The following is a 22452-nucleotide window of genomic DNA, read 5'->3' as shown; positions in this document are numbered from 1 at the left end:
ATGCGTTAGTAGAAAAGCGTGTCTATTCTAGTTATCTGGGGAAGAAAACTCTCTGGTTATTTTAATGGCTGAACTAATAGTATTATCATAAAATTTTCAAGACATTTTAAAGTTAATATATTGACCGTTTATAGATTATATCTCTAGTATGAAAGGGACAAACTTCATATGATATTGTTTCCGAGGCCATAAACGGTTAAAAGACACGCATCATTTCTGATTTTCTCCGTTAAATCAAACCTCATCTAGTTTCTCTTCAACAAAAGGGAGAGTTAAAGATGAAGACAATATTTTCCGAAGATCAATTTTAAGTGTTATCGTGTACGCCTTTGTTGTTGCTTGGCGTTATGCTTTTCTCATTCATGGAAGCACTACTCACATATTCAAATGTGGAACTTTTTGCTTATATTAAGTAATTATTGTTACATAAAAGTGAAATAAATAATTAATATGAACTACAGACACAATTAGAACAATTATACACGTATACTCAATTCAATTCTGAGTGTTGAACACTCCTACAAGGACACGCAACATAACATCTTCAAGTTTTTTTTTTCTTAAGACAGTTCATAGTCTCTTTCAGATTTTTCCTATTCAGGACATTGGTTATGTGCAACCTCTGTCTCACATTCTATTTATCTGGCACTGCTGCTCTTCTCTTTGAGGAATCAGGACTGAGGCTTTGTTTTTTCGCTGTTTCCAAGCTCCTCCTCAGTAAATTAATCTCTCTGATATAATAATGTTGTCTGTCGATAACCAATCCAAGGAATAGAGAGAATCCTGCCCAATAATCATCAAATAGGGTTTAAATTTACATGTTCTGCACATGATATGCCAGAAGAAATGGCAAAAGGAAAATCTATGTTCGTTGATACTAAACAAATCATAGTTATTGAGTGCAACAAAAATAGTAAAACAGGTATTGTAAGCAAATAAGAAAATAATTTTTGGAGTAATTACCCAAGAAAAATGCTTCCAAGAGACGATGTGCCATGAGAACCTCATCAGTTGGATTAACTATGCCAGCATCCTTCAAACGCTTTTTAATTTCGGTTATAGTATACACGGTGGAGCTGAAGACCACAAGCATGGTTGCTGCCACAGTTTTTGTGACCAAGGGGCCCCTTCCCTGCTTCGAAAGGTCTAGACCCTTCACCACCAATTTTCGAATTGGATTTGCGAAAGATAATACTAAGATTAATGTCATTTGGGTAATCAAAAGCATGAATAAAGGTTGTATCATCTTTGGGTAATTGCTTAAACCTTGATTTGTGTGGTGAACTTAAGATGAGAGCAGGTAAAAAAAAATGAAGTTTTGATTTTGACTTTGAGAGTATGTGGTTATAAGCTAGTTCTGGAGACTTGTGAGATTGGGCAAAGAATTATGCCATGCTTTTCTTTCCAAGATCGAAGGAGGTTCAGAATAACTTTTGACAAGAGCAAACAAGGCACCGAAATTGAAAAGTAAAGAAGCAAGTATACATAATATGGGTGTGTTGGAAAAATCTTGGATTATGTTAACAGTAATGTTTTCCTAAACACACCCCTTATAACCTTCCCTTCATAACTGAAGACCTTTGAACATGATCCGCTTTCAAAATTTAGGATTGCCGTAAACATAAAGATTGATCCTCGAATCTAACTAACTTACCGCTTCTATCAAACTCAAATAACACGTTTGGCACACAGCTTGCACAAAATTTTCTTTAAAGTGTGGGTGTATTGAGCACAGATTAAATGTAATAGTACAGCGGTAAACATGAATTTAACATACGTGACCACATAAATTCATTTTAAATAAAATTGGAATCAAATTAAAACCTTTTAAAACATTGAAACGTCAAATTATAAGGACCACAAAAGCCTATTTAAACATTATTGTCTATTTTAAGCACCAGAAACCTGCCCCTGATATTTGGTGAGCCCAAAATTGGTCGTTAGCAGTTGATAAATTAACCATTCAAATGTATTGAGTAATAAGGATTCAATCTTGGCATGGGAATCTGTTTGACTTTTATCAAATCCTAACAATCAACCAATAGACGATACAACTGGGTAGATTTCAATTACGGCAGTGTTTAGACAGAATTATTTGGACATCAAATTATAAGATGTATGTGAAATTCACCGGCAAAAAAAATACTGCAGCATACTGTGCGATAGAAAAGAAATCGCATTATTGCTTCAGGGACAACCCCTACATACAGTTTCATAGTTGTTTCATACAATTTTGGAGCCAAAAACTGTGACCCTCATCATATTAAATGAGAGAAATAAGTGAGCAGAAAAAACACAAACATGCTGAATAACAACGGAAGGTATGATCCTAAAGAGTTTGCTCATTAGAGATTATAAATTACGGGCAGCCGCAATTCAAAAGCCAAACAAATGGTACCCATTATGCTATTTGAATTTTGAGGTTTAATTTACTGCATCCAAATTATATGTCAAGCAAAAGCCTGCGGGGATCCTCCACGATATCTTTGATGCGCCGCAGAAAGAACACTGCCTCTCTTCCATCAATAATTCTATGATCATAAGTTAGAGCAACGTACATCAATGGTCTTGGGACAACATTTCCTCCAACAACCGTAGGACGGCTCACTATGGAATGCATACCCAAGATTGCCGACTGCCAAAAACAATAGCTGCATGAGTTTTCTTTCTAAATAATTGTTCACAGTTTATTATACAACTTGTTAACAATTATTTGCAACATTAAAAACATTAACAAAATTTAACTAGTAACTACTGCCAGTAATTTAGCTTGATATTTTGAATTACACTGATGTTTCTGTGAAACAAATAGAATTTTGGTGAATTAGTGGTGACAAATAATGACCATTTTCATACAATTACAAACAATGCCTGAAGCTACTAATATGATAGAAGGAAAGCAATAATGTCAGAATTAAAGAAAACAAAATATATGTAATGAATTTTATCCTGTTAGAACTTCCAAACCTGAGGGGGGTTGATAATAGGGGTACTCAAAAGGCTTCCATAAACACCACCGTTGGATATTGTAAGAGTGCCTCCAGCCATCTCATCAATTGATAAAGTTCCATCATTTGCCTTCTTAGCAAAAGCATTGATTTGCTTTTCTATATCAGCGAAGTTCATGGTATCCGCATTGCGGATAACAGGAACAACAAGGCCCTGGGATGGAATTGAGGGGGTCAATAATTGTTCAAACACATGCACGTTGATAATTTTCATAGCCAGGCAAAAAAGAATGCAAATTTAACAACATATACTAAACTACTTGTTAATTAGCTCCATAGCCATGACAATAGTTGACATAAGTTTACTGAAAATAGCAAAGTTTCGCCAAGAGAAAGTATAATCATTGATAGATTTCTCTACGTAAACAAAGTAGACAAGAAAAGGTAAAGGTGTGGCTGGTAAAAACCTTCGGGGTACCAACAGCTATGCTGATATCTATATAATCTCTGTATATAATATCATCCCCATCAATGACTGCATTGACAATTGGTTGATGTTGGAGCGCATTGACAGCAGCCTAACATGTAGACCATAGAAAGTGTCAGGAAATACAAAGGATAAAGCCAAGCTAGTGAATACTTCTGTAAATAGAAAACATACTTTGACAAAGCCCGACATAAGACCCAACTTGACTCCATGTTTCTCAACAAAAGCATCCTTATAATCAGAACGGAGCTTCATCAAATTAGTCCTATCATCAAGAGCAGAACAATAAGGGAAAGAATGAAAATTGTAGTCTACTATATAAGGACAAGACAGGAAACCCAACATTAAGAATTGCCAATTAAATCCATGGAGTCCCTCAGTGTACACATTATAATAAATTACATCCTCCCCTCAACAGAATGTCCCATGATACTGGTGCTATCACATAGAAACTAACATAATGTAATATTACATGCATAGATGAGAAAAAAGTTGAACATAAATCCCACAAAGGAAAAAGGTTTCGACGCCAATGCATATGTATGTTAATCCATGCCCTATCTTCTTCTAAATAAAATAAAAAAACCAAGTGGGCGAGTACAATTTAAGAGAACACAAGTTTGTTGACCCCACAAAGAACAAGAAAAATTAACAGAAATGCATGACTTCCCAGTGTATCATAGCTTCTCACGTGGGTTGAGGGCTTCATTAAATTTAGAAGACAGTGTTCCATTAGATCCATGACCCAATAATGTATAATACTTAATGTTTATACATACATGGGTGAAAACATACAACTTAAGCAATATCCTTAGCTTTTGCTATACTTTAAAAATCAACTCAACATACATATCAACTTCATTGAAGGTTGTGAGCATAGCAAACGTGTTCTGGGAATCTTTCAGCCGTGTAGCAACACGTTTCCGAAGCCTTGTCATAGGAACCTTTGATAACAACGAAAGACATCAAAAGAACGTTCATGGTTGCTAAATATAATTCAGGTGGGACAAAAATCTCAATGACTCACCCGTCTTTCTCTTTCTTTGGGAGGAAGTTGGGGCTCAGTGGGAGAACTCAATGTCGCAGGGGGTGCTTTGGGCTTCTCTTTAGCAGGTGGAGTTTCAACTTTGGGAGCTTTCTTCTCCTCGCTAACCTTTTGAGTTGGCTGAGGAGCTGCTTTCTCAGATGTAGTCTCAGATGGAGCAACATGAGTTGCATCAGCAGACCTTGAAATGATTGCTATCTTGTTACCTGGCTCAACAGTATCTCCTTCATTGGCTAGAAACTGCAAACCATTAAATATATCACAACCCAAATTTAATACGAGTAATAACTTCTATAATTCTGGAGTGATTGGACAAGAGAAAAAACAATTTAGGCAATGAAACTGTACCTTCAGAATGACACCCGACTCCGGACTTGAAACATCGATTGTCACCTAATCAAGGAATAAGAACAATATACAGCATTAAATATTCTGAAAATGAAGATCAGATCCGTTTATAACCATCAGAATCCTTCACAAATATTTGTTTGTTCCAATATGGCACCTTATCTGTTTCAATTTGAGCAATTGGCTCATCAGCATTAACCCTGTCACCAGGCCCTGCGACATCAAATAAAAACATGATGGTCACTCACCAGTAATTCTTAAAAAAAATCAAATAGATGGAATAAAAAATATGAGGATCAACATACTCTTCAAAAAATTTGCCAGAGTTCCATCAGAGATAGATTCAGCTAGAGGAGGGACCACAACATCAACCGTATCTCCTTTATCATAAATACAAATAACAGTAATCATCATAACAGTTTTAGCCATCAAAAGCCAGAATAAAATAGGTTAGTTAAACAGCCTAAATGTCATATAAATGAATGGCATTGATAATCAATTCTTATTTCTTTAGTCCTAGATACCAGACTCACAAATAAAGTTAAAATGGAATTAAGAAAACTCATCAACATATAAGCTCCATTTACATAATACACAAAAAATAGACAAGAAAGTTTCAAATATAATATGTAGCCCGTGTAAGACAACAAAATCATGATGAAAATTATGAAATCAATAGACTGATTTTTACTCATTCTAACTGCACTAAATCTTACTAGATGTTCAATGTTTTCAAACAAATATAAGAAACAATATATTATATATTCCTTTATAAAGACAGATGCAATTCTTTTTCATAACCCCGGATTATCTCCTCTTTCAACACTCTTTCTAAGAGTTCAACATATTATAAAATGCATTAGATATGTGCAGTCATGCTTTACGAAAGGAAGAAACTTGAACCACAAAAGAATATGCATGTCAATATCTCACCACTGTCTGAAGAAAATGAACGCCCCCAGGTTCGAACAGCTGCGGACCTTGGATGAAAAACCACACTACATAACAAAAACATAATATCAAAACAGTATCACTGTGGATCAGAAACTGTATAATCTTTTCATTCCATAGACTCGTTAATTAATGATTTGTCATCATTGCACCCCCCACACTCCATGTTAAAATATTATCATCAGAATTAGATTGCCTACAAATGAAACGAAACAAGAATACACAAAATGCAACTGAGTTAAAAATATTCGATTTCAACTTATCTCTCTGGGAGATCCAATGCCTTTAGAACACCATCAAATTTAAATACTTGGTATTTTACATGAGGATGACAACTTTATATGAATTTTTACGTGCATAATCTATTCATTGGCAGCAACACACAAGAAAAGGTGTAAATTTTGCAACCAAATAAAACTGAAAAAGGGCAAGAAATATTAGTACTACTAAAAGTAAGGATTCAATTCGCTAGGGCACTGAAATTAATTTCATATTTTCATTATTCTTACAATATTTTTATTACCAATTCACTTTTTTCTCCTAAAAAGCCTGGAGATAGAAAACCTTTCTACATTACATTATTTTTCTCCAAACTATTTGCTGTTTTTGAGAAAACAATTTAAAGCTGCCAAATCTAATTCTAACATTTGAAGATCTGGTTCGAGAGATTGATTTTATGCATACAGTTTCAGCTAATTTTAAGTATATGTTAAGTACAACAAACATGTTTTCAGATTAACTTATTATTTTCAAGGAAAAACCAAAATGCTTAACCATGTGTACCCCTACAATCTCATCTTCCAATTTCTAACCCAAACTTTTCTACCAAAACTAAATAGAACTCCAATGCAATACTAGAATAAAGACTGGGACTAACTATCAACATGATGTCACTAACCTCATAGCTTTAGAATTAATCCCGCATCCTGCAACAACAAAACTAATGACTTAAATTGAAAAATAGAAGAAATCATTGAACTAATTAAGACAGTAGCCTCTAAATTATTTAAAAAAAAAATGCAACCATAATTACCTGGTGTTATATTACAAAAGTTCCTTACAAATCCACATCCGCCTGACGCAATCTGTCAAACATAATAAAAAATAGTTGTAAGAAACTTTAAAGAATAAGAATAAAAAGTAAAATATACGATCTAACCCCTTATAATAAAGAAGGCCACGATTAACAATGAGAACAAATAATGAGATAATCAATCATCCTATAGTGAAGATTGCATACATTAAACACAAATCCCAAAGAACTAATATGTTTAGTTTGAAGAAATATAGAAATGTAAGCCTTTAAGACCCTAAAAATACAGTTGTATCTTTGTGGTCCATTATAAATAAATAGAAACAAGGATCAGGCATGACACATTTGCGCTACGGAGGACCAAAAGGATGTGATCTTATTTTGATGAGCCAAAAACGAACATTGCCTTCTTTGAGGGAACAAACAGCATGCTTAACCCCATCACAAAAGTAACATTTTAAGTAATCATCAGTACCTTATGCAAAGAATAGAAAAACATATTAACAGATTAGGATGAAAAAAGAAAAAAAGTAAGACAAGCACCTCTTTCTCAACAGTGGAAGAAACTCTCGCAGAAACAGAAAGGCCAGACCGAATTTTCTGAACTGACTGCCCTAGAAGCTGAAACAATTGCAAGATACGTATCAGGCTTCGCTTAAACATACGCATCAAACCATGGATCAACACAAACACATTCAAATTGAAAATTCATCAAAAAAACGTCCAAAAAGATCGAGTCTATAAAGATCGAGCTCTTACCCAAGGAGACGGGCTGCCAGAAGCAACCCTCCGCCTTACGACACCAAACATGATTAGGATTACGCTATTAGAAACTTCTTCTTTTCCCTCCGGAATTCAAACCTAAATTGACAAATATCAAATTCAACATAATAAAAATCATCAGAGTGAACTGAAAACACATGCATAGATAACATCTTGGATTACGTCTCAAAACAGTAACAGTGACAATATACCGCGATGTATTCTCCCGATTGAACCTTCTAGATTCAGATTTGAGAAATTACGGTGAGTAATAAGAGAAATGCTAGTTTCGAAACACAGAAATAGAAAGCACCGCAAGAGAAGAGAATGAGAAGTGTCGAACCTGAATGCGAAACGCAGAAGGAAAGGTAGGGTTGACGATGGGACGGGATGGAATGGAGATGGCGGCCAACAACAAGTTCTGAAGAAAAATATTCTAGTGTCCTCTCTATTATTCTCTATTTTATTTCTTATTTCTTATATTAAATTTCTCTAATTCTTCACTATTATCCTAAAAATTGGGAATTTATCATGTCAAAAATTGCGCGTTCAAATATTGTTTTTCAGAGTTGAAGTTTATTTTAAATTATATTTTTTAAAATGAAAGTAACTCATCTGACCAGTTGATTTAAAAATCAATAACATGATTTGAAAGGTTCATAAAATGAAACAATTTAAGAATAAATAATAATTAAATTAATAAAATAAATGAATTCACTGTCTAAACTAGTTTTTTCATGTTTGGCTTTTATAAAAAATAGAAAAATTTATATGATCTGAAACTATATGTACTAAGGGTTTTATAATGATGAGTTGCTTCAAGCTTATAATCTAAACCTTGTTGTCATGCATATAGTTTATGTGAGAGTTATTTTATTCTAAATAAATCAATAAATTTCGTAAATATGTATTTATTACATAAGATATGTACCTATAAATAATAAGTTTTGTAATATAATAAATAATAATATATAACGTAAATATGCCTACCTTATACGTATTTCATTTTATGATTAGTTACATTTTAAGATTATAAAAAATCATGAATATAAACTACTGATTTAATAAAAATAACTCCACACATTTATGTTTATTCTTTTTCTTTAATTTTTTTATTTTTATGTATTCAAATTATATATTAAATCTATCAAATATAATAATAATAATAATAATATATTTAAAAAATATAAGTTAATATATTTTTACTTTTTAATTTATTAAAATGAGATTTCATAACACCAAAAATCGGAGAAACATGTTGTAAAAACAGACTACGTGTGTCCATCTTTTACGGGTTAAATATATTTTTGATCTCTTACGTTTCAGTGAATTTTGAAACTAGTCCCTCATAAAAAAATTTGACCAATTTAGTCCTTCATCTTTCAAAATGCATGAATTTAGTCCTTTTAACCAAATTTTGTTAAGTTTATCTGACGTTTCAAGCACATTTCATGATAGTATTTAAATTATTTACACTGTTTGACACATTTTTTCTTCAATGTTAACTTAAATACTATCATGAAATGTGCTTGAAACGTCAGATAAACTTAACAAAATTTGGTTAAAATGACTAAATTCACGCATTTTGAAAGATGAATGACTAAATTGGTATAAAGTTTTGATGAGGGACTAATTCCAAAATTCACTGAAACTTAAGGGACAAAAAACATATTTAACCCATCTTTTACCTATTAATAATAAATACAAATAAATCCTTCTAATAATTATTAAATTATTAAAGTAAAATATTTTATTAAGTTATTAGATTAATTTTTCAAAAAATAATTACAATTAGAAATAAATAGTTACAAAAATTTAAAGAGTAATATGATTAATATTAAAAACGGTAAAAAAAAGTAGTAGATTGTGTACACACGCTTACTTAACAGTTTTCAAAACAATTTTTTGTTGTTGTTGTTGTTGATAGTTATAGACAATATTAAACATAGATTTAATTATTGTGAGTTTTAAAAAAAAATAGATAAAAACCAATGTTTTTATGGGTTTATTGATTATTCTGAAAAGCTTATAATACACTAGTTTTATTGGTGTTTCTGCTTAATGTTTGTGAATTCCTTTTGGATTCAGAAAAACAAATAAAGAAAACAGAAATGGGAAATGGACCATCTTAGAGAATTTTGATTTAAGAAAAAAAAAACAGAACAAATAAATATTGAATCAATATGATCAAAAAATATTTTAGCTCCTCGTTTACTAATAATTTTAAAAATATTACTCTATCTTAATCTTATGTGAGTCTTTAGAAATATACGAAATACCCCGAGGACAAAGAAATATTATTTTGAATCATTGCATTAAATATTTTTGGTCATCAAACATTTTTCTTCAATTAAATATACCTGTATTAAAGAATAAAAGGTATTAGGTGACTTGGAATCATTGTATAATCTTGACTTGTTATTGTTTCATAAATAAAAAATTAACTAAGTATCAGACAGAAACATAAAGGGACCATCAGTTGAAAACGTTATCACAATCGGAAGCACCAGAGAGAGGGAACAGAGTGAAACAAGAGTAAGCTTCTCCATGAGGTGCCTCCAGTTCCAATCTTCACTGCTTCTTCCCTTGCATGCAAAACTCAAACACCAGCAACATCATCATATAAGCCACACCTCCAAACTATTTTACCTTTCTACCCACCAACCTCCATGTTTTCTGCACTTACCTTCATCAACTCCATTAAGTACCAAGGCACTCCCACATTTAATGGTGGTTCCTCCAGCAGAATCCGGCGACCTATCATCGTTGCTTCCGATAGGGTGCGGTCCAATATTTTATTTTTTTCCTTCACTGCACATAGTAAAACTCACAAAATGGAGTTTGATAGTTATTTAAAGTCTATAATTTAAAACAAAAATTCTCTGTACATTGCAGTGGCGTGCTTCTATCAATGTACGTCGTCACGAATTTTGTCGTCCCAGGTTTCCTTGCCAACTCTTTTCCAAAGGATGAGTCAAACGAAGAGAAGGATGATGACGATGAAGATGAAGAAGATGACGAAGAAGAAGATGAATAAAGAGGGGTATAGTCCTTAGCACGAAAGAAGACACTTCTTCGTCTATATCTTCAATGTGTAGTTCAAAGAGCAAGTACTTAGCGCTTAAGAAGTTTACCCTCAATGATTATGTTTTTTCTTAGTACTGAAAATTAGACTGAAAAGCGTATAACACCATTAATGTAAAAGTTGTATTATTATTCATGAACAATCTTTTATGGCAATTTTCTCCCTTTTTATCTCTCTATCACATTAAACTTTTTCTTTCATTCACACTCTTTTTCTTTGCTACTTTTACAATATTTATTTACAGAGACAATTTCTTAAACGTAGATTCGAACTATTTGTATTAATAGATCAATTTCTATCAGAGAAATACTAAACTTCGCAACCAGTCAGGCATTACGATTTCTTACAAAGAAGTGTGAAGCCTGAGGAGTATCTCAAAGGTGATTCCAACAGTACACTAAATAAAATTATATTTACTGAAGCCAAAAAGACTTATCTTCAATTCCCTTAATTAAAAAGAATGAAGAATAAACAGCCATGTATTTGGAAAAAGAATAAAGAAAATTTACAGTTATCTGCAGGGGAGGGGGAACCCAAAAGATTTCGGGTATCCTCAATAAACAGTGAAGAGGAAATTTGTCTATACAACCGACCAACCAATATCGAGAGGAGATTTCTCAGAAGGAGATGGGGATCCAGACTTTGGATGCTTCTTTGAAAACAAAGATGCCTTGCTATCAAAGAAACTTGAGAATGATTGCCGACCAGGCTTTTCTTCCTCATTTAACTGATCCTTTGAGAGAGACTTCCTCAGTTTATCTTTGCCGGCAAAGATAAGTTTAAGCTTCTTCAACGGGCTCTTTGGTTCATCACTAACCATAGTTGATTCGTCTGTCTGCTTAATCATCTTTAGTGCTTCTTCAGGATTTAATAACATTCTCTCCACTGTTTCATATGCCTACGCAGGAACGTAACCATTTAGTTCCCTATTAAATGTGTTAGCAAGTAGTTTTTGATAAAATCAACTACCAACAGTTTTGTTATCAATTACATGTCCGGTTGAATAATTTTTTTCTTCCACATGAGCTTACAGGTAGTATTCATAAAAGTAACAAGTCTCATGGATTGTGATAGTCTTGAAATGTTGCTTTTTCTTCAATATTCAATACATTTATTTATTTAGTGGACGACTGTTCAAATACGAGAATAAGGTAAGAACTTTCTCTAGTGGATTACATTGACACATCGACTATGGATTTCTTTCAGGTATTAATCAATATAGAGAGATCTGAAGCTTCACATGGATTCCGAGAGATGATATATTAAGTCACTTGTTCTAAACTCACCTGGAAAAGATCATCAACTTTCTCATTTAATCTGGTGCTTTGACAAGCGGCAATTATGTACTCCTTGCAGTCATAGAATAACTTCGAGAAGTCACCATTACTAGACAGCATAGGTTCAGCAATTGCAAATCCTAAACCAAGCTACATAATCAAAACAAAAGGGTATGATTATTAGAAGGGTATAGAAATTGTATATAAGAATCAATAGATATCAATCAAATTGAGACAACTTGTTAAGAGAAGAAAGAACGCGGTGAATTTCTATCAAGAACCTTTATAAAACTACAGGATTATTAGGAAATTCATCAATCGAGCAATATTTTGCAACGTGATACTTCGTGATTTCAAATTTATGAAATAATTAAAAGCTCAGAACAATTGTATTTCTTTACAAAAATTGGTGGCATAGAGCAAATTTGTAGTCCTCATAAAACTTTAATAGCCATGTGAAAAAAAAAAAGAAATATAGAACTTACCAAAGAAACAAACAGCTGTAGAAAAAGATCAGAAAGATCGATGTCCTCAAAAGCATTGAGGATGCCCTCCCTATACATGAATGGAACATAGGATTCAAGATATGGCTTTAGGGTTGAAATATACAAATTTTTAATGCAAAAAATCCTCATCAACAACTTACACTGCCAAATCCTCATCAAACAGGGGTGCCTGCTTAACAGCTGGTACTGGTTTTGATGTTTCCCACAATTCACGCCACAAATTACCTATCATTGACATGTAATGAAGTTCAGAGAAGTCTAACAGTATGAATCAGAAGAAAATAAGTGCTCAACAGTTCCCATGTTTCTTGCAGATGTTGTGGATTATAACTTGCAATAAAAGTAAGACAATACTAAAGATTCATTTGTCTGCATAATGCTGTACGATAGATATGATACAATATCCAGTTTATTTTATATATATCTTTCTGAAATGCTATAGAGATTTAGGTATAGGGTGTCAACACTTTCAATTCCGTGGTTTGTCCAAGGCAATAAGGAATATGAAACCTGATTATCTATGCTTATATCAATTGAATTGACTGACAATGAAATCCTTAATTCAACATTCAAAGTTATTCAAACTATGCAGTTAGACATTGTAGAACCAAAATTAACCAGTTAGCCACAGAAGTTTTCACATCAACCTGCAATGAAAAATTTTCATCACGTATAGTGAGATTCTATCATATGCATGTCTTCCTTGCAACTCCCCAAATCATATGGTAAAAGTTTACTCACAGTTAGTGATAAGATACAGTGCATAAAATATTTTGTTTCATGCAAAGTAAATCCAGAATTTTATCAGATGTTGATGCTCCACTGACACAGAAATAGACCACCAAATAGTTGCAGCAGAATTTAAGTAACAATCCATGAGGGAAAAGACTGAACGTGTACCTTCTTTTTGCATTCGCCGACTTAGCTGACCTTTGGCAGACAATGACTCTGCACTATCAAAAACATCACTATCCTCTGCACTTGCCTCATTGTCTGTCCAATCAGGAGGAGAGTGCCATCTTACAAAATCCTCTAAAATACATCCAGGATTTGCAGCCTAAAATGTGATAACAAACAGAACTAACTCAAACATTAGGTACATTCAATATAGTAAGAAACATTCAGAATACCAGTAAGAAAAATTCCCTTCAAGGGCTCCCTTACCTTGAAAGCTTGCATATCTGAGAGCAATTGAGAGCACCCAGCTCCAACACTGACCATAAAAGGTAACTTAGTAATCAAATTAGAAACAGTTATATGATCATCAATGTATTATAAAAAAGCATTCTGTGAATGTTAAGTTGATCAACTAGTCCATCAATGCAAATTCTATAAATTATTAAGGTCATAGGTTCAGACTCTATCCTTAGAGACACTGGTCCAGGACACAGTCTAGATGTGAGTCAATATCTCATACTCATAGGTTTAGATCGTGTCAAACAATTCACAAAGGTATACAGGAACGCATCTAACAAGCAATAAAGAGCCCAAGAAGCAACAAGAAATTTCTTATTTAATAAAAAATTTCATGATACAAAACAGTGAATTGGGATCAATACACTTTACACATATACAAGGAAACAGAAAACGCATTTAGATTTAAGATGATGGGTGGTAAAAAATGAATAGCAGATAGCCTACAGACCTCCCAGTCCGCAGCACAAACTCCTCTGTTTCCCTGATTAGATCCTCAGTAAGCAAAGGCCCTTCCTATACATAAAATAGTCCAAACATCACAATTATAAGGGTGTGGTTAAGTAGTAATTATATAGAAAAAATAAATATTTATAATACCTGGGTGACTGGAGAATACACAGGCTCGCCAGTTTCCAACAATGTCATATCTCCAGCAAGACGATCTGCACCAAGTCGTAGAACAAGCTCCCCACTGTTTAATCTAGCATATAGAACAGGGCTTGCAGGAGCTCCAGCATTATAATCAGATGATTCTTTTGTGTCTGAGCTAGCTTGCTTCATCATAGAGTCTAGAGATTCAGTGGCAACAACACGAAACCTTTTCCGAGAAATGCAGCAATTAATTAATTGAAAATGTTGATATACAAGACATGAATTCAAATCAGGAATCTCGTTCTTGGGGACTCCTGGTAAGTGTTGCCCCTCAGACCAAAGTTTTCTTACCTGTATCAGTAAAATAAATAAGTTCATAATATTCTCCTTCAGCTGGTAATTACGGAAAATTAGAATTACTAGTGCTAAACTAAGTTCAAGTAACATATCCTAAACCAGAAGACGTTTGCATATGATTTATATTTTCTTTTATTGACATGCTGATCTGAGGAGGAAAAAAAAGGCAAACAGCTTTATAGTACACATCAGATTGAGTTGTTTTGGTTTGAAAGCTTCCCAAGTACCAATAACAGCATATGAATAATCTGACTGCCTATTCCACAAATTTTAGACCTTTGCAAAGGGAAGGGAAGGATAACTAGATGCAAACTTTATTAGACCAGTACAAAGAAAACATAAAAACAAGGGAAAAAAAATTCACTATCCAACTCCTTAAACCAAATGAAGTTCCCAAACTTATAAAATAACAATTAAAAATAAAAAAACAAGTAGGAAACAAAATATGACATTTCTTAATATGGCATAATTATTTGCTGTCCAAATTGTGTGATCTAGATGAAGATATTAATCTAGTAATGATGATTCACTCTGTTAAAAAGATCATAATCCCGTAAACTGGTTACTTCAGATAACCGTTCATACACAATGGAAAATATAAGATCAATACTGCAAATAAAGTCTAGGTCTCTTGGTAAGTAATAACGTGTATGATATCAGAACTAGAAATTCTTTTGAAGATAAACATACTTCAGCAACAACACAGCACCAGAAAAGAGCCATTTTACGGACAGTCCTGTAGTTTCCAAGGATTTCAGCTAGCTTAACAACAAGACTTTCAGGAGGAGCACCATGAATATCTCTTGGCAAAGACGTCATGGCAGTTTCCTCTGTATTAGAGTTGATCTTTCTCGTAAGGAAATCTCCCTCTGCGAATATCTTGCAAATATTACAATGAAAGTGAAAGATCATTGCAGATAGTGGGTTAAAGAAAACGAGGAGCATAAAAACATCATCAGCAAGCCACCTACAATTCACATACCTGGATCAAACAAAGAACTGATTAACTGCACAACTTTCTCATTGCTAATAAACTCCTGAGTGTGTCCATCCTCCTTTTCACGTAGCACTAACGCCTTAACAGCAGAGAGACTCAAGGCTGCCCTGTCATTTGCAAGTGAAGAACCTCCTGATGAACCTATAAATTCTTTCACTGACTTCACTTTACTTCCAGCCCTAGTCAAGAGGTAAAATACAAATTTAAGAGGTTAGATATATTATTGAGCAGAATCTTTTTGAATGACAGCACAGGCTTCTTATGTTGTTGAATTATACAATAACACACGTTCAATAAATATGTGCCAAATAGAGAAGGAGAATTTTACAACCAGAGAGATAGAAGTAAACAACGTTGAATAGAGAACCTTAAAGTAGTTCACAGAAAGATGCGGGAAAAAGGGGAAACATAAGGCAAAATATTTTGCTAAAACAATTACAACTTACTCAACAGCTACAGCCAATTGCTTGAGTACAGATGACGGAGGAATAGGATCTTTAGTTGCAGCAGTTAGGCTTTCAACTGAAGGAAATAATTCTGAAGCCTGAATCAAAGATTTTATTCATACATCACTAAAGCAACAATATCTATAATGAATTGGCAAATCAAAGTGATACTCATTTGTATGATTGAAAATACAAATAATAATAATAAAATCCCAATTGTATCTTCAACTAATTTACTGGAAAGAGGCACACCATGAGATTCCCACACATTACCAATTTATTACAAGAACACCGTGCATTCCTAACTTACACATGAACTTTTTTGTTCAAGATGACGACATGGTCAAACAGAGACTATTTTGTAAACAAAATGCTCACGGTCAACATACATTATCAGATTTTGCTTAGATACTCCCGATTTATCTTCGTGGATCAGAGACTTCAATCATCCGCACACAGTTGGAAATTGGAAGATGAATCCTTCAGTTAAAATGTTTCATATTTTCTTACCTTAGCATCTTGATCTTTCTTCACATTCAGGGTGTATAAATTATCATCATAAAATGGAACTGCCATGTTCGCATCCCCAACTTTATCAGTATCTTCAACTTCTTTTCTCCCTCTCCCGATGTTCTTTATCCTATCTTGCCAATCCTGCTTTATTCCAATATGCGGAGGCCTCCACTTTATATGCTTCAAATCACTGCGAACCTGCACCATCCCCTCACAAAGACCAATGTGCAAGTAATTAACCACTCACTACATGACAAATGTTGCCTAACAATTACCTAGCCATAAACGCAGACAAATAGGTAAACATATTCCAATCATCTTTTAAGTCAAAACAAATTTCGTATCACAACTTTCCACTCAGCAAGGTTCCCGCAAATACTGACAATAAATTGTACACAAAAATAAAGATGTCACCTTCACGTTTATTCTGGATTATAATTAATTTTGAGGAAGGACATTGAGTTGAGTAAACGAAATAAATACAAAGCAGATTTCATTAATGAGTAGATTCACCAGATGATGAATTTCAATACATCCCACGTCATCACCCTAATCTAAATTTCCCTTCCCTCACGAACCTAAAATTAAAACCTAACGAAACAAACCATTATAGTTTCGTCTCATAATCAAATGTAGCTCCCCAAAGTGCAGGAAAAAAAAAAACAAAAAACAATCCAACCTCTGTAGGATTGAAAATGTTTCCGCTTCGAAACACTATTTACCCAAATTATATGACCAACACCAAGTTCAGATTAACAAATAATAATTAACATTAATAATAATTACTGATACACGGCCATTACCTCCTTGGACTCGTTTTCGATGTTGCTGTTGGGAGAATCCGCTTCCTGCGACGAGTTCCTATCGTGATCTTCTTCACGGTCAACAAATTGAGTCAATGTTAATTCCGAACACGATAATTGTTGTTTTAATCATTAATTGTTTAAATCTCCCTAAAAAAACGAAGGGAAAAGAGAAGGAAAGAAAAAATAGGCAAATCCGCTTAAAGCTAAATATAAAGCTAGATAAGTAAAAAAAGAAACCGAAATATAGGTCGCGAGAGAGTTTTTCTTTTTCGGGCTTGTTTCAATGTGGCGCGCTGAGAACCTCACTCACCTCGATCGGATTTGAAATCCATGAGCACGCGCTCCGCTTTTGCCGCCGCAGAATGAAAGGCGTTCCTCGCTTTGGACACGAAGGTGTGCTCCTCCATCTCCTGCGCGCGACAAGGCGCACTTAATCCACACACACGTTCTACCAAATTGAACCGTTGCGAGTTAGTTCTAAGTCATTGCTTTCAGTATTTGTAGTCAGCGATGATGCGTTGTGGTTGATGCAAAAAGAACACCAACTTGATGTTCATATGATTCTTCCCATGGACTGTGAAAGTACTCACAATAGTGGAAGATCACAAATTCTGTGGTCTTCTCTGCACTAAAATATTCCCAAACCAAAACTGGGAGAGACAACATGAATAAGATGATAGTAACTATCACTTAATTTGACAACAACGTTTTTCTATCTTTTAATTTGTTTCCTTTTAATTTTGAATATTTTTCGCAAACTTTTATTGAAATTTTAAAATATTGAGCGTAATGGAGGAGTTTGATCAAATTTATAATACTAGTACAAATTTAAGATTATCTTAACTTTATAAATTACATATACATTATAGTTTATTTTATCTCTAATATTTCGTATAATATCTCCAAAACATTCTTTTAACATTTCATTTTATTAAAACATTAAAAAAAAAATGTGACGTAGTTATTTTAGTGCATTCCGTTGTATATTAATTTATTTTGACTGAATATGTATTGCTTGCTGATGAACCAATTAAGAGGTATAATCGAAAATTTCGTAGCTATATTTCTATATATTTCTATTATTACAAAACATATTTATACGGATAGAATCATTTAACAATGATTGTCCAGAGAAAAAATATGTGGGAATAGTTGAAAAGAGGAAGTTTATTAAGAGTTCATCTTCCATTAATTTTAGTCCTCTTGTTACATGCTCCCTTTAATTGAAAATTCATTCATTTGCAATTATTTGTTTTATTGATGAAACCAAAGGAGGAAACCGAAAAGGGGAAGATTAAATGAAATTACTAAAATAAAATTATGTTAACTAACTTCTTTAGTTAACACGCAAATTAATCTTTTATATTTATATCTAGAATTCATATATAAGAATGAGAGGAATAAATCTAAATCATATGAATTATTAAGGTTGAATGTCAGGTAAAGATTTATAACCATTTTCATGAAGGTTTAATGTCAATTCGCTCTCGCATTAAAAAAAAAAAGATAACCTCTAACTATATGATTTAAATATATTTTTAATTCGTTAAATTTAAGACAAATTGGTTTCTGGATCTTGAAATTAAAAAAAATAATCTTTATCTCTTATAATTAAAAAAAAAAACTATTTTAGTTCATCTATCTAAACATGCTAAAAGAATATTCATATAATTAAGTTTGAAAATCTGAAAAAATGATATTGTAATTTACTTTCAAGTGAATAACGTTTATTGTTTAACTTGTTGATTGAAACATTTCTAAAAGAAAAATTCAATTAACTTCCAGTTTATACATGAAAAATAGTTAAAACTTCAATTAATATAAATTTAATTTCACGTTTAAAAGATAATTTCCAAGAGACGATGACTCAAGACAAAAACAAAGTGTGATCTACACAGAAAGAGTAGAAGACGTAACCAAAATTAGGTAATCGGTAATCGTGATGCACACTAAAAAGATTTGAACACCAATTTGATTTGTATATAACCTATGCACGTTTGACATCAGAATTTGGTGCAACCAATAAGGAGGATACTAATTTTGTTGGTTGTTCCCAGACAGATTATATTCTACATTTTTGTTTTGTTTGTTTATGTTTACAAATCTATACAATACATCGCATTCTGAATTTTCACGCAATCATCAAAACTAGATAGCAGAAACTAAATTGAATAAACTGAAAAGCGTCTACTAACAATTTTAAAATACGAGATTTATTTTGGTAAATTAAATTATTAGACTATTCACCCAAAATAATTTTTAGAAGACATTTATTCTTTTGTTATGATTATAAAAAAAATATTTGTTGAAGAAATAATTCTAAGAAGTTACTAGAAGGAATTTTTAACAATTAAAAGTCCCATTTTGTTGGGATACCATAGCAAGCTTCTCACAACCTACTAAAACACAAAAACAAACAGTAACTTCTCATAAAAAGAAGAAACTCATCAAGTCAAAATTTCATAAGAGAACCCCCACATACATAACATCAAACATTTTACAGTAGCAGTGTAAAACATCGAGTACAAAATTACTTCCAAACAATCTTTCGCAGCATAGATAAAATATAAATGTAGGTTTACACATAAAACACCTTTGCCTGTTGAACACGACAATTCGTCCAGTCAAAGCCTCTGAAGGAGCAATCAGCACAACTCAAGAAGCCCGTCATACCGAATATCAAATTTTCAGATCAAAAGCTTCTCAATAGCATCCTGCACACCCACAAAATACTCAGAATCCTTATTTATTCACTATAACTCGATAGCAACTTTCAGAGAGTCCAGTTTATCATAAGACCTGGTGATTTTTGGTTAGGTAATTACTGAGTGATATTATATAATAGTTAAATATTTTATCATGACCAGTTTTAAAACCACACAATTACAATCAAACCAGTGAATTGTTACTTAACACATTTACTAATAGAATGACTGATCCAGATTTTAACATCACTAATGGGTAATACAGTTAGCAAGTATATGAACAATATTGAAGTAAAGTCACAGTGAATACCTTTAGCTGCTGAATTTGGGATTTCAGTTGACTTCCTTCATTAGTTGTAACAGAACATGCAATCACTGGCCGTGTGACACCACATGCTCGCCCAAGTGCTTGTTTCGATGGGACAAATACATAGGGAACATTCTACAAAATTCAAACAAACATCCAAGGGTAAAGGTTACTTTCCTCCTTGAGAAATAAGGACCAACAGTAAATTACAAAAACAGTAAAATAGTAAAAATCTAAGATAATAAGTTTCCATGAGAAGGGTTATTGTGAACATGCTAAGTTTCCATCAGAGTAAATGTTCACTCAAGGTCAGAGCATTACTACACAAATCTTACGTGTTGTACTGGGGCATACATATTAATAAATCACAAATAAAAATATTAGATTGTAAAATATAAAAGTTTCATACTTCAGAAGCAGCAAATTACTCTATTACAAAACAACTGATAATCCAAACAAGCATTGATCATATTTGTTGGGAGTGTTTTCAGAGATCCATTTCAGAACCAGTCAAACAGGAAACATCAATATTTTGATTTGAATCTTTAGGAACCTATACTAATAACTTAATCATGCTTGAAAAAATTTCATATGAAAATACACAAAGAGGAAATAGGCTCGAGGACTTCAAAGTTAATCCTCAATCAGTAAAAAATCATACACAAGTCTGATGTTACAAGAAAGACTGCAGTTAAAGATTTATGCCAACCAAAATAATACAAAGGAGATAGAAAATTGAGAAATAATTTTTCCACCCTTTTGAATTGTATTTTAACACTTAGACCTGCATTTTAAACTTTTTTTTTATCATTTTATTTTTCTTGCATATCCTCATTCTGCTGTCGTTTACGATAAATTAAAATCAATTAGATTGCATAAGAAACATTTGTAGGGAAATAGATTACCTTGTCCTCAGCAAGCAGAGGAAGATGGAGAAGGATTTCAAGAGGCTCGGTGTCTGCAGCCATGACAACGAACTCAGAAATACCTCTATTCAGAGTTTTGGTGGCTGAAACAAACGGAACGCGTTAACACCAATTACAACTTTTTCAAACTTCGGAAAGAATGAAAAAGACATAAGAAAAGAGAGAAAAACCTTCATTAGCACCCTTTTTGAGTTGCTTGTAGTTGGCAGCTTGTTGAACAAGATCAAGTATTGTTATGGTGAGTTGAGCATCCGCCAAAGGGTAAGCTTTTGGGTTCACGGTCTCTCCGGTCTGCAAAACAGACAATAATTAAACAGAGAAAACACAAACAAACAAGAAACATGAACGTTCAGAAGAGAAAGTGAAAGATTCTGCGAAGAAAGTGAGGCAGAACCAACCATTTTCGGATGTTCGGTGATTGCAGGGAGGCTAGCTAGGGTTTTGAGGGGAGACTGAAGGAAACAACGTTGGATCAATAGGGTTTAAGTAATGGGGAACTCACAACACACATATAATCTTCACCGTTTAATTCATCCTACGGTCTACATCCACTCTCTTTCATTTTCAATCTATTCTCTCTGATAATACCAAAATATTAATAATATAATAATATTTTGCCAAATAATAATAATAATAATAACAAATAAATAAAAATAAGTAAATTAAACGGAACTATCATATGAAACGGCTTACGGACCTATTAATAAAGAAAATTTGTTTTTATACTATAATCACAAATTTTTATGTACATAATTTATTATTTATTGTACTGTTATTAATATATTTTATTTTATTATTTCATTATTTAAATTTTACTTTTTAAATTTAATTAATTATTTAAACATAAATTATTTAAGATAAAATTATAAAAGTTATTTATTTTAATTATCTCCTATGAACTTATATTTTAAATATAATAATATTTTTATTTACAATTTAAATTTTTTAACTATTTTTAAAACTTATTTGACTAATTAAAATGAAAAATTATTTAAAATAAATTATAAAACTATTTATTTTATAACTGTTTTTTCAAATATATTATATTAAGTGTAATAATATTTTTATTAATAAAAGTATTTTTTTGTTATTTTACTCTGTAACAATATATAAAAAAATATATAAGGAGGATTCTCTGTATCTACATTTCAAAATATCAATTTTA

At 32.6% G+C, this 22452-nt stretch overlaps 5 protein-coding genes across 7 annotated transcripts; 1 reads left to right on the top strand and 4 right to left on the bottom strand.

The window, feature by feature from the left end:
* Positions 1–386: 386 nt before the first annotated feature.
* On the bottom strand, positions 387–1889 carry LOC114194356. The gene is made up of 2 exons (XM_028084523.1): positions 964–1889; positions 387–783 (listed from the first exon to the last, which is right to left on the bottom strand). Exons 1-2 carry the CDS (start codon positions 1244–1246, stop codon positions 635–637), a joined length of 432 nt encoding a protein of 143 aa, XP_027940324.1. The 5' UTR covers positions 1247–1889; the 3' UTR covers positions 387–634.
* A 264-nt stretch (positions 1890–2153) lies between these two features.
* Positions 2154–8081, bottom strand: LOC114194355 (dihydrolipoyllysine-residue succinyltransferase component of 2-oxoglutarate dehydrogenase complex 1, mitochondrial-like). Of its 2 annotated transcripts, none has more exons than XM_028084521.1 (15): positions 7918–8081; positions 7572–7673; positions 7356–7433; positions 6813–6864; positions 6678–6705; positions 5762–5826; positions 5134–5208; positions 4986–5041; positions 4829–4873; positions 4463–4720; positions 4285–4379; positions 3610–3700; positions 3416–3526; positions 2968–3162; positions 2154–2635 (listed from the first exon to the last, which is right to left on the bottom strand). In XM_028084521.1, the coding sequence occupies exons 2-15, from the start codon at positions 7620–7622 to the stop codon at positions 2444–2446; spliced, it is 1392 nt and encodes a 463-aa protein (XP_027940322.1). In that variant the 5' UTR covers positions 7623–7673; positions 7918–8081; the 3' UTR covers positions 2154–2443. The 2 variants fall into 2 exon arrangements, with proteins under 2 accessions (XP_027940322.1, XP_027940323.1); XM_028084522.1 differs by lacking the exon at positions 7918–8081 and adding an exon at positions 7787–7906.
* A 1967-nt stretch (positions 8082–10048) lies between these two features.
* On the top strand, positions 10049–10829 carry LOC114194587 (zinc finger protein 526). Its single transcript, XM_028084918.1, has 2 exons — positions 10049–10354; positions 10470–10829. The coding sequence occupies exons 1-2, from the start codon at positions 10122–10124 to the stop codon at positions 10609–10611; spliced, it is 375 nt and encodes a 124-aa protein (XP_027940719.1). The 5' UTR covers positions 10049–10121; the 3' UTR covers positions 10612–10829.
* Positions 10830–11052: 223 nt separating this feature from the next.
* LOC114194585 (rab3 GTPase-activating protein catalytic subunit-like) lies at positions 11053–18023 on the bottom strand. 2 transcript variants are annotated; one of them, XM_028084915.1, is made up of 14 exons: positions 17660–18022; positions 17347–17417; positions 16541–16741; positions 16031–16128; positions 15570–15763; positions 15278–15456; positions 14237–14581; positions 14088–14152; positions 13607–13655; positions 13343–13499; positions 12583–12667; positions 12422–12491; positions 11946–12086; positions 11053–11557 (listed from the first exon to the last, which is right to left on the bottom strand). In XM_028084915.1, exons 1-14 carry the CDS (start codon positions 17754–17756, stop codon positions 11240–11242), a joined length of 2070 nt encoding a protein of 689 aa, XP_027940716.1. In that variant the 5' UTR covers positions 17757–18022; the 3' UTR covers positions 11053–11239. The 2 variants fall into 2 exon arrangements, with proteins under 2 accessions (XP_027940716.1, XP_027940718.1); XM_028084917.1 differs by having other exon boundaries at positions 11240–11557; positions 17347–17414; positions 17660–18023.
* A 1726-nt stretch (positions 18024–19749) lies between these two features.
* Positions 19750–21820, bottom strand: LOC114193466 (NHP2-like protein 1). Its single transcript, XM_028083282.1, has 5 exons — positions 21686–21820; positions 21458–21578; positions 21267–21370; positions 20365–20496; positions 19750–20063 (listed from the first exon to the last, which is right to left on the bottom strand). The coding sequence occupies exons 1-5, from the start codon at positions 21686–21688 to the stop codon at positions 20037–20039; spliced, it is 387 nt and encodes a 128-aa protein (XP_027939083.1). The 5' UTR covers positions 21689–21820; the 3' UTR covers positions 19750–20036.
* Between the last annotated feature and the right edge of the window lie 632 nt (positions 21821–22452).

This window comes from Vigna unguiculata, chromosome 8, assembly GCF_004118075.2.
Source record: "Vigna unguiculata cultivar IT97K-499-35 chromosome 8, ASM411807v1, whole genome shotgun sequence".
In the NCBI taxonomy this organism is placed as follows: Eukaryota; Viridiplantae; Streptophyta; class Magnoliopsida; order Fabales; family Fabaceae; genus Vigna; species Vigna unguiculata.
Note: the sequence above shows the minus strand (reverse complement) of the source record. Positions and strands in the feature narration are given on the sequence as shown.

Coding starts and splice junctions, on each gene's coding strand:
- LOC114194587 (XM_028084918.1), top strand. CDS start 10,122: ATGAGGTGCCTCCAGTTCCAATCTTCACTGCTTCTTCCCTTGCATGCA. Junction 10,355..10,469: donor TCATCGTTGCTTCCGATAGG/GTGCGGTCCAAT, acceptor TGTACATTGCAG/TGGCGTGCTTCTATCAATGT.
- LOC114194585 (XM_028084915.1), bottom strand. CDS start 17,756: ATGGAGGAGCACACCTTCGTGTCCAAAGCGAGGAACGCCTTTCATTCT. Junction 14,582..15,277: donor GGTGCTGTGTTGTTGCTGAA/GTATGTTTATCT, acceptor TTACTGATACAG/GTAAGAAAACTTTGGTCTGA. Junction 12,668..13,342: donor TCGGCGAATGCAAAAAGAAG/GTACACGTTCAG, acceptor TGTCAATGATAG/GTAATTTGTGGCGTGAATTG.
- LOC114194355 (XM_028084521.1), bottom strand. CDS start 7,622: ATGTTTGGTGTCGTAAGGCGGAGGGTTGCTTCTGGCAGCCCGTCTCCT. Junction 5,827..6,677: donor ATTAATTCTAAAGCTATGAG/GTTAGTGACATC, acceptor TTTGTTATGTAG/TGTGGTTTTTCATCCAAGGT. Junction 4,380..4,462: donor CCAAAGAAAGAGAAAGACGG/GTGAGTCATTGA, acceptor TTGTTATCAAAG/GTTCCTATGACAAGGCTTCG.
- LOC114193466 (XM_028083282.1), bottom strand. Junction 21,371..21,457: donor CAAAAAGGGTGCTAATGAAG/GTTTTTCTCTCT, acceptor CGTTTGTTTCAG/CCACCAAAACTCTGAATAGA. Junction 20,497..21,266: donor CTCTGCTTGCTGAGGACAAG/GTAATCTATTTC, acceptor TGAATTTTGTAG/AATGTTCCCTATGTATTTGT.
- LOC114194356 (XM_028084523.1), bottom strand. CDS start 1,246: ATGATACAACCTTTATTCATGCTTTTGATTACCCAAATGACATTAATC. Junction 784..963: donor CTTGGAAGCATTTTTCTTGG/GTAATTACTCCA, acceptor ATTATTGGGCAG/GATTCTCTCTATTCCTTGGA.